This window comes from Callionymus lyra, chromosome 14 (genome assembly GCF_982586985.1).
Source record: "Callionymus lyra chromosome 14, fCalLyr1.hap1.1, whole genome shotgun sequence".
NCBI lineage: Eukaryota > Metazoa > Chordata > Actinopteri > Syngnathiformes > Callionymidae > Callionymus > Callionymus lyra.
The window spans coordinates 6,361,392-6,372,924 of NC_141831.1; the positions used below are offsets into that span (position 1 = coordinate 6,361,392).

General features: G+C 32.7%; 1 protein-coding gene across 1 annotated transcript; it reads right to left on the minus strand.

The window, feature by feature from the left end:
* Nucleotides 1–1,045: 1,045 nt before the first annotated feature.
* Nucleotides 1,046–11,280, minus strand: LOC148065850 (transcriptional coactivator YAP1-like). The gene is made up of 6 exons (XM_087808092.1): nt 11,229–11,280; nt 4,036–4,137; nt 3,761–3,858; nt 2,835–2,953; nt 2,675–2,775; nt 1,046–1,428 (listed from the first exon to the last, which is right to left on the minus strand). Exons 1-6 carry the CDS (start codon nt 11,278–11,280, stop codon nt 1,250–1,252), a joined length of 651 nt encoding a protein of 216 aa, XP_087664218.1. The 3' UTR covers nt 1,046–1,249.
* Nucleotides 11,281–11,533: the final 253 nt, after the last annotated feature.

Consider the following 11,533-nt stretch of genomic DNA (forward strand, 5'->3'; position numbering starts at 1 on the left):
AAGTCAGAGGTTTGCGTATTTAAAAGTTTATTGACACAGAAACGTTTTTATAAAATGATAAAAGTGGGAGTAAAATGTAAAAATCTTATATAAAGCTCATGCTGATTGCCTTCAAACTCTGGTAATAACATAGTAACATATGGAGTGTCATGCATGCGGCGATAAATAACAACCCGACTAGGTAGTGTGTTGCGTTCGTGCAGGAGCGAGAAAAAAACAAAACAACCCTTCGTCGCACGCGTCACTCGGATATCATTAAAAAACTGGATCTAATTTCAATAGATGAGATAATTGACCTTGTTTTTTCTTTTTTAATGATTCACAAACCGTTTGTTAAAAAAAAGATTCAAACTCAGGTAGAAAAATAAAATCACAGCACAAACAATCCAGGAGTAAAAACAGAGTTAATACAGAAAAAAAAGTACTGATGTTGGCGGGAAGAAGTAAATGTTAGGCGGGAAAATGAACATCACGGCATCTGCTATTAGTACAAACAAGTGTTTGGTTTTTCTCGGGAAGATCCACTAGTTTGACTTTCTGTCGACACCCGTCGGTGTTGAGTCAGTATCGTAGCGTTGTCAGTGTGAGCGAGTCCTTCTCTTCCCAGCATTCACCCTCCATCTCCAACGACGTCGTCAGATATCGTCGGCTTCGGATCCATCGAGTCCATCTGCTGTCGCACTCCTGGGAAATATTGACTCACGAACGCTCGTAGAGAAGAAGCTAAAAACTTGATCTTTGCCCTAAAAAAAAACAACTAAAACCTTCTTTTAAAAAAAAACAAAAAACGTCTATTTATCTGTTTGAACTCCTGAAGAAAAAGCTCCTTAAATTGACGATAAAACGCTGATGTTTAGTGTTTTTAATTCATCATTATAAGTCAAAAGTAACAATAGTGAGGCTTAAAGCTTTTCTTCTAATACTGCTGCAGCTTTTTTTGTTGTTTTCGTTTTTTGGTCCGAGCGACGACACTAGTATCGTTGTTTCCTCTTCGTCTTCTATTTCTACAAGGCACTGCTGGTTTTTTTCTTCCACAGAGAAGTTTTAATACTGCATAATATAATGGTCTGTAAAAGTCTGGGACTAAATAAGCATCTTTAGAAGAGGATTAGAAGTGGTGAGTGTCGTCGTAGAGTTTGATTGTAACCCTTGATTTTAAGAGTAGATTTGAAAAATAGATATAAATGCTCCGTCGTTAGTGTTTTGGATTACTTGGCTCGTTCAGTGTCAGGAGTCCATCACCGTCCGTCTATAGCCAAGTGAGCAGGCTGTCTCTGTCCATGTGAGACCCGGACAGCACCGTCTCCATGTCCATCAGGAGGTCCGAGCTCAGGCCTTCGGGGATGCAGGGCATCAGTTCGTCGCCCTCGGACATGGGCAGCACCGGCATGGAGTCCTGCAGGGCCATGGACGACTCGTTGGTGTCGCCTGGAGAGAAAACAAATGATCAAAAAGAAGCAGAAAACATGGTTAAGTTAAGTTAATGGATCATCTGAGTTTAGTCACACGATCGCTTGTGTTTCGGTTGCTCTACTGCGACATCTGGTGGTCAGTCAGAAGAACTCTTCAGACAAATATTTGTTATGGTAGTAACAACTATTTATTTAATTATTTACATGAATAATTTAGTTAAATCGTTTCTATATCGAAAGGTTGTATTTATTTATAATATTTGAAAAAATGTATCGAAATTAATTCTTAATTCGACATTATTATACCATTTATAAATATATCTGTAAACATTTAAACTTAACATTTTTCCATTCTTGGCCTTACTTAAGTTGAACCTCGGAACAGGCCTCAAAACTACATCTCCCAGAGATCTCTAGTAAAAACTAAAATGGCCGCCTGTCATGTTTCTGCTAAAGCAAAAGTTAATATTTGAGTTTGTGAAATGTAAAAGTAAAAGCACTCAAGTGTTAGTTTAATGTCGTCAATGAGTCTTTAATTAGTGTTTAATTCCAATGTGTAACCTTTGTTTATATCTTTAAAGGTTTTACGACCTGATTTACTGACGGAAAATACGAGAGGAAAATACATAAAAGCATTTAATACTTTAAAAAACATTTTTTAATCATTTAAATCTTGAAATCTTAATTTGTTTTTATTTAATTTAATTTTTTTTTTGTTTAAGTTTCATTTCACGATTGAATCAACATTTCATTCATTTCCAATCGTATCATAAATTACTATTATTAAAAAATATCAGAATTATTGTAATTAGATTAATAATATAATAATAATAATTCACCATTTTGTTTGTAGTGCACTTTATATTTGAATATAATCAAACTGTCTGTACAAATCGAATTTCATTTTAAAATAAACGAATATTCTAATAACATTATTGAAAAAAAAATACATATTTAATCTTTCAATATATCAATTATTCAATTAAATTATTCAAAATAAATATTAAAAGCTTAAAAAGCACCTTTAAATAAAAAAGTATATCAAAGTTTCAACATTTAAAATGTTAAATTCAATCATTAAATATTCCGATGATATTCTTTTATTTTAATGAATCAGCGGTTCAGTCTAGTTGCGCTGCAGCTACAGCGACATCTAGTGGCCACACAGCAGATCTCTACCAAATCGTCGCTTCTACTGCAAAACCCTTTGTTTTGATGTCACGAGCCTCCATTGAGGATCTGCAGGAGTCAGTGGTCATTACCGGTGTCCATGTGCTCCACGGAGCTCAGCATGTGGTCGGACGTGCGCGGCAAACTGCTGACGCTCAGACCGCTGTCGGTGCTCTCGTTACGAGAGTGAGCTCTGGACACACAACAACCGTCAACTCTGTTACGTCTCGTGACCCGGGTCCCGGGGCTCACCCGTTCAGCGTGGGTTCGTGGTTCTGGCTCCGGATTCTGACGTCCAGAGAGGGAACGTGAGCCTGCGTGTTCCTGTCGTGATCCATCCCACCGGGAATCTGGTTCCTCACCCCTGAGTCCTGCAGACCCGTGGAATCAAATCCTTTAAGAGTCTTAGACCATCTTGTCCAGGAGAGGACGTGATAGTTTGTGTCTTAAAATCACTCAAGAATAGATTGAAATTCTTCTTTTAGTTGATAATGAAACTAGAAACAGGTCAATGTCCGTCTGGGTCCACAAATAATTTGAAGAATACTCTTTATTAAGGAGTTTTAGCTTCTCCTACATGAACACATGTTTTTTACGCTTAAACATTATTATAAAATGTGTAAATTATTCAATTGAACATTCATTTAATTGCTTAGAATAAATAATCAAATACATTCAAATCATTTAAATTGAATGAAATGGAATTAATTAAATGAAGTAAAGATTGAATACATTAAGAAATAATAATTATAATGAATAAAATGTGGTTTAAGGGGACGTTTTTAAATTAAATGAAATTCAATGAAATTCAATTTTAAACACAAGGTTGAAGAGTCAATTTGTCACGTTGACCTCTGACCTGTGGAGGAATAAAATAAAATAAATTAAAATTTTAAACAAGAGTTGGAAGAGTCTAAAGGTCAAGTTGACCTCTGACCTATGTAGGAATAAAATAAAATAAAAAACACAAGTTGGAATATTCTAAAGGTCACACTGACCTCTGACTTGTGGTGGAGTAAAATAAAATAACATTTTAAACACAAGTTTTAAGAGTCTATTTGTCACGATAACCTCTGACCTGTGAAAGATTAAAATAAAATAAAAAAAATGAATACAATTTAATTTAATTTAATTTAATTTAATTTAATAAGAGTCTGAAGGTCACATTGACCTCTGACCTGTGGTGGAAGCTGCATCTGTTGTTTGCACCTCAGCCGCTCCTTGTCTTGTCGCTGCTGCATGGCCATGTTGAGCAGCCCCGGGTTCAACTTCTGGGCTACAACACAAACACACAAACAAAATGCCAACATTATAAAACACACAAAGAAAACAACAACACAAAAACCTCCACAATAAAACAACAACAGAAGAACAACATTTGAGATCTGCGTTGTTCTAGCGATGGCTGAGCAACGTGTGATTGTCAAGTCTGTAGACACAAATTTGATGCTACCTAGACGCGGGTCGACCCATGAGGTGTTCTTATTTATGTGATCGATGTAGAACACCTCTCCGTCCGCGGACACCGCCTGCTCCCAGCCTTCAGGCAGAGGACCTGAGTGTCAGTGAAAGTACACAGTGAGGAAGCCATGAAAGAACTGGACGTTTGAGTTCAAGATCAAGAAGCTAGCGCGCCTTTCTTTAGCGTTTCTGCGCGATGCTAGCTGAGAGGACGTGTTAACGTGCTCGATGTTGACGTATTTAGAGATGGACAATTCACCGCTTTGTCATTTCAATTGATATTTTACACTTTAGCTACAAGGCTAATATTTGCTAATGTTTGCTAATGTTTGCTAATGTTTAATAATGTTTGCTAATGTTTGCTAATGTTTGCTAATGTTTGCTAATGTTTACTAATATTTGCTAATGTTTGCTAATGTTTGCTTATGTTTAATAATGTTTGCTAATGTTTACTAATGTTTGGTAATGTTTACTAATGTTTACTAATGTTTGCTTATGTTTAATAATGCTTGCTAATGTTTGCTAATGTTTGCTAATGTTTGCTAATGTTTACTAATATTTGCTAATGTTTGCTAATGTTTGCTTATGTTTAATAATGTTTGCTAATGTTTGCTAATGTTTGCTAATGTTTACTAATATTTGCTAATGTTTGCTAATGTTTGCTTATGTTTAATAATGTTTGCTAATGTTTACTAATGTTTGGTAATGTTTACTAATGTTTACTAATGTTTGCTTATGTTTAATAATGCTTGCTAATGTTTGCTAATGTTTGCTAATGTTTACTAATGTTTGCTAATGTTTACTAATGTTTGCTAATGTTTACTAATGTTTGCCAATGTTCGCTTATGTTTAATAATATTTGCTAATGTTTACTAATTTTTGCTAATGTTCACTTATGTTTATTAATGTTTGCTAATGTTTGCTAATTTTTGCTAATGTTTGCTAATGTTTGCTAATGTTTGCTTATGTTTAATACATTTAGCTTATGTTTGCTAATGTTTGCTAAGATTTGCTAATGTTTGCTAATTTTTGCTAATGTTTAATAATGTTTGCTAATGTTTACTAATGTTTGTTAATGTTTACTAATGTTTACTAATGTTTACTAATGTTTACTAATGTTTGCTTATGTTTAATAATGCTTGCTAATGTTTGCTAATGTTTGCTAATGTTTACTAATGTTTACTAATGTTTGCTAATGTTTACTAATGTTTGCCAATGTAAGTAAGTAAGTAAGTAAGTAATATTTATTTATATATGTTCGCTTATGTTTAATAATTTTTGCTAATGTTCACTTATGTTTAATAATATTTGCTAATGTTTACTAAATTTTGCTAATTTTCACTTATGTTTATTAATGTTTGCTAATGTTTGCTAATGTTTGCTAATGTTCACTAATGTCGCTTAAGTTTACTAATGTTTACTTATGTTGCCAAAGTTTGCTAATGTCAGTAATGTTTACTTATGTTTGCTAATTTTCACTAATGTTTGCTAATGTTCGCTTATGTTTAATAATATTTGCTAATGTTTACTAATTTTTGCTAATGTTCACTTATGTTTATTAATGTTTGCTAATGTTTGCTAATGTTAGCTAATGTTTGCTAATTTTTGCTAATGTTTGCTAATGTTTGCTAATGTTTGCTTATGTTTAATACATTTAGCTTATGTTTGCTAATGTTTGCTAAGATTTGCTAATGTTTGCTAATTTTTGCTAATGTTTAATAATGTTTGCTAATGTTTACTAATGTTTGTTAATGTTTACTAATGTTTACTAATGTTTACTAATGTTTGCTTATGTTTAATAATGCTTGCTAATGTTTGCTAATGTTTGCTAATGTTTACTAATGTTTACTAATGTTTGCTAATGTTTACTAATGTTTGCCAATGTAAGTAAGTAAGTAATATTTATTTATATATGTTCGCTTATGTTTAATAATTTTTGCTAATGTTCACTTATGTTTAATAATATTTGCTAATGTTTACTAAATTTTGCTAATGTTCACTTATGTTTATTAATGTTTGCTAATGTTTGCTAATGTTTGCTAATGTTCACTAATGTCGCTTAAGTTTACTAATGTTTACTTATGTTGCCAAAGTTTGCTAATGTCAGTAATGTTTACTTATGTTTGCTAATTTTCACTAATGTTTGCTAATGTTTGCTAATGTTTGCTAATGTTTGCTAATGTTTGCTAATGTTTGCTAATGTTTTCTTATGTTTAATACATTTTGCTTATGTTTGCTAATGTTTGCTAAGATTTGCTAATGTTTGCTAATTTTTGCTAATGTTTGCTAATGTTTGCTAATGTTTGCTAATGTTTGCTAATGTTTACTAATATTTGCTAATGTTTGCTAATGTTTGCTTATGTTTAATAATGTTTGCTAATGTTTACTAATGTTTGGTAATGTTTACTAATGTTTACTAATGTTTGCTTATGTTTAATAATGCTTGCTAATGTTTGCTAATGTTTGCTAATGTTTACTAATGTTTGCTAATGTTTACTAATGTTTGCTAATGTTTACTAATGTTTGCCAATGTTCGCTTATGTTTAATAATATTTGCTAATGTTTACTAATTTTTGCTAATGTTCACTTATGTTTATTAATGTTTGCTAATGTTTGCTAATTTTTGCTAATGTTTGCTAATGTTTGCTTATGTTTAATACATTTAGCTTATGTTTGCTAATGTTTGCTAAGATTTGCTAATGTTTGCTAATTTTTGCTAATGTTTAATAATGTTTGCTAATGTTTACTAATGTTTGTTAATGTTTACTAATGTTTACTAATGTTTACTAATGTTTACTAATGTTTGCTTATGTTTAATAATGCTTGCTAATGTTTGCTAATGTTTGCTAATGTTTACTAATGTTTGCTAATGTTTACTAATGTTTGCCAATGTAAGTAAGTAAGTAAGTAAGTAATATTTATTTATATATGTTCGCTTATGTTTAATAATTTTTGCTAATGTTCACTTATGTTTAATAATATTTGCTAATGTTTACTAAATTTTGCTAATGTTCACTTATGTTTATTAATGTTTGCTAATGTTTGCTAATGTTTGCTAATGTTTGCTAATGTTCACTAATGTCGCTTAAGTTTACTAATGTTTACTTATGTTGCCAAACTTTGCTAATGTCAGTAATGTTTACTTATGTTTGCTAATTTTCACTAATGTTTGCTAATGTTCGCTTATGTTTAATAATATTTGCTAATGTTTACTAATTTTTGCTAATGTTCACTTATGTTTATTAATGTTTGCTAATGTTTGCTAATGTTAGCTAATGTTTGCTAATTTTTGCTAATGTTTGCTAATGTTTGCTAATGTTTGCTTATGTTTAATACATTTAGCTTATGTTTGCTAATGTTTGCTAAGATTTGCTAATGTTTGCTAATTTTTGCTAATGTTTAATAATGTTTGCTAATGTTTACTAATGTTTGTTAATGTTTACTAATGTTTACTAATGTTTACTAATGTTTGCTTATGTTTAATAATGCTTGCTAATGTTTGCTAATGTTTGCTAATGTTTACTAATGTTTGCTAATGTTTACTAATGTTTGCCAATGTAAGTAAGTAAGTAATATTTATTTATATATGTTCGCTTATGTTTAATAATTTTTGCTAATGTTCACTTATGTTTAATAATATTTGCTAATGTTTACTAAATTTTTCTAATGTTCACTTATGTTTATTAATGTTTGCTAATGTTTGCTAATGTTCACTAATGTCGCTTAAGTTTACTAATGTTTACTTATGTTGCCAAAGTTTGCTAATGTCAGTAATGTTTACTTATGTTTACTTATGTTTGCTAATTTTCACTAATGTTTGCTAATGTTTGCTAATGTTTGCTAATGTTTGCTAATGTTTGCTAATGTTTGCTAATGTTTGCTAATGTTTTCTTATGTTTAATACATTTTGCTTATGTTTGCTAATGTTTGCTAAGATTTGCTAATGTTTGCTAATTTTTGCTAATGTTTACTAATGTTCGCTAATGTTTGCTTATGTTTAATAATGTTTGCTTATGTTTACTAATGTTTACTAATGTTTGCTAATGTTTACTTATGTTTGCTAATGTGTGTTAATTTTTAATAATGTTTGCTAATGTTTGCTAATGTTTGCTAATGTTTGCTAATGTTTACTAATGTTTGCTTATGTTTAATAATGTTTGCTAATGTTTGCTAATGTTTACTAATGTTTGCTAATGTTTGCTAATGTTTGCAAATGTTTGCTAATGTTTACTAATGTTTGCTAATGTTTGCCAATGTTTGCTAATGTTTGCTAATGTTTGCTAATGTTACTAATGTTACTAATGTTACTAAGTTTCCTTTTTCTACCTCTGATGAACCAAAAAAAAATCTTGCAAAGAAACAAGTCGCTCTTTTGATCACAGTCATGAGAAATGAGCAGGAAGTTAGTTGTGGTTTCAAGCTAAGATTCTAAAGATTAGCATAGCAGGGGAAACTTATGAGTCATTATTTATCTCTTTATTCAAAACAAAAGATGGTAAACAGAATTAAATCTAGTTTTCTGGAGTTTTACTCTGGTTCTGTATAGAAAAAGACTGATTTCAATTCTATTTTCTTTGCATTTCTGAAAGTTTTTCACTACTTTACTCTAATTTCTTTAATAGTAGAAATAGCTCCTGATTTTTCAAAATACACTTAAAGAAATAAAACAGTGATTTTAAGCAAATATTTATTAGTTTTTTCAAAGTTTATGATGTAAAATTAAAATTGATAAAGATATAATTGTCATTAATATTGCTACACTTAACTAACCTAATGCCATTAGTTGAAAAAAAATGATCATAATACTTTTTATTTAAAAAAAAGAGAACTCATAGACAATCTTTTTTTTTTTTTACACAAAATAAAACACATTAAATGCAGTAATAATCAATACAGCAAAAATAAAAAAGTTTATTTTTACTTTCTTTGCTGCAAATCATCAATATATTAATTTATTCTCATTGTTTTTTTGCATTTGTTTTAAGTTTTGAGAGCAATTTTACACCATTTAATTTAAACACATTGGGTTTAATACGTGAAAAATGACTCTGTTTACAAAAATACATTAGTTGTTGTAATAATAATATATTTTAATCTGTGTTTTAGATCTTTTAAAATCCTTTTTAAGAACCTGATTATGACGACAAATGGCACGATCTGGTCGCAAACATGAACTTGACTCTTGTCTGCGGTGACATTTTTGTGGTCCTGATGGTGAGGCTGCTGAACTAACAACTGAACAAGGTTCTCTATGCTCTCTGACACTTCTGTCCCTCGTGTTGCTCTTGCTGTGGTTGCTGGTGGAGAAGCTAGGTTCTATATATTATATATATATATATTATATAGATATTATAACAGGGCCCTGAGACACATGACTATGAAATGCAAAGTTGTTTGCGATTTGACGAAAAAAGCAGACAAATCTAGCCTGTTAGAGACATGATATCTTCCTGAGTCTAAGATGTTACAGTAAACAGTTAATCCCAGAATAACATACTCTGATTGCTCCACTCAGAGCTATGATGAAAGCAGCCATAAGTAAGTAAGTAAGTAATATTTATTAAACAATAACTTGTGTGGTCGACTGATGCAGAATTTTATTTTAACTAATTAAAAGTTAATTATCAAGCGTCGACACTGGATTCTCTGGAACATCTTTGTCTCTCATGTTACCAAGAGTTTCTGCTCGTAAATGTCAACTTTTCTGCCTTTTAACACTCGCGCTGAAAGGTCAACTTCCGGTTAAAGGTTTTCAAAATAATAGAACATGTAACAAAGTAAAAGCTTTCAAAATCCTTGTATTTTCAAGTGTAGAAATGTCAGAAAGATGAGAGACATTTAGAAACACTGTGTTCTCGTGTCAAATACATCATTATTGAAGCAGTCGGTGATGAGATCAGGAAGGAGATTAAAAAGATTATTGACCTTGTTTTCTGGAGAAAATATTTGAAAAGAGAAGAGACATCAGTGAGAAAAAGACTGAGGAGCAGAAAGAAGGAAAACAGGAAGAAAGAAGTCAGAATAATATGTGACGTAAACTCATCGACTTCATCTCTACACAAAGAAAACTGGAGTCTTTTATTGGAGGTCAATGGTTGAACTTTATTGACACTGAAGAGGAAACAAGAGTCACAATGATTACAAACAAACAGTCAAAGAAAGATTCATCCAAACACTCGTGGATCATGTTGACGCCTCAGAGAGTCTCTGGCTGAACATCTGCTGACGCTGGAGACACTTCCAACATCTCCACTTCCTCCACAGGTGCTGGGAGCTGCTCTCTACTCCTGCTCCTCTGGACCACAACAACAACAACAACAACAACAACACACATCATGAAGATCACGACACTGAGCATCACAGACCGCACTAGATGGTGATCAACCTCTGGCTCTCTGAACATTACAAGGGTCTTAGATCTGAACACACAATGTCCGCCTTTCAGAACCACACACCAGAACTCTCCGCTGTGTTCCAGAGAGATGTTAGTGATCACCAGGCTCGTGTTGGAGAGAAAGATTCTGTCTTCTTGTTCTTCATATACACGTGATGTTCTTCCTTCAGTTCTGTTTGTCTTCATGAACCAGTAGATCTTATCAGGCTGTTTCCAGTCACACTGTAGAGTCACGTTCTCTCCTCCAGTGAAGAACACATCAGCAGGCGGGTCAGACTCAGGACACACAATCAGGTAGTAATTATCATACTGACCACTGCGATCACAGGTGTAATAACCTGTGTGGTTCAAGGTCAGTGATGGAAATATCAGAGTGTAGTTGTGACTCTTTTCATATTTCATCAATGAATAAATAATCCTCCACACATGTGGTTTGTTTCCACTGATGTCAGAGCAGTTCAGCTCCAGACTCTCTCCCACCCACCTGTGAATGTGATTTGATTGTAAATTAACATCAAACTCCTTCAGTAGTTCACAGCTCTGATGGTTCTTCTTCAGACAGTAATAATAGACCGGACCAGATCTTCTGTTAAACGTTACCAGAAGAGATGGTTTGTTCTTCACTTGCTGTAGTTTGTACATTGAAGATGTTTCATCATCGATTAAAGCTAATTCATAATTTCCTGTTATATGATTTAAATGAGGTAAAGCCCACTGGACACTCTGGTTTGGTCCCACACCGTCACAGTTCAGCTCCAGTGTCTGTCCAACATAAGGGTACAAGTCCTGACGTCTCATCTTTCTTCTGCCACAAACCAGGAGAGTGAAGTTCTTCTCGTGCATCACGTTTTTCTGGGTCCAGCACTGTTCTTGGTACTGACCCGAGTCTGAAACTTTCAGAGGGTCTGTTTCATAATAAGCTTCTCTCTGAAGACTGGAGTCATGATGCTGTGAAGAGTTCCACAGAAGTTCCTTCTCCTCACCGATCCATCTTGAGATCAAGCAGACGTCATCAGCTGGTTTGTTCAGGATGAAGCGATGAGATGTTCCTTCCATCTTGAGGATCTCAGCGAGGATGTTGTTGGAGAAGAACGCC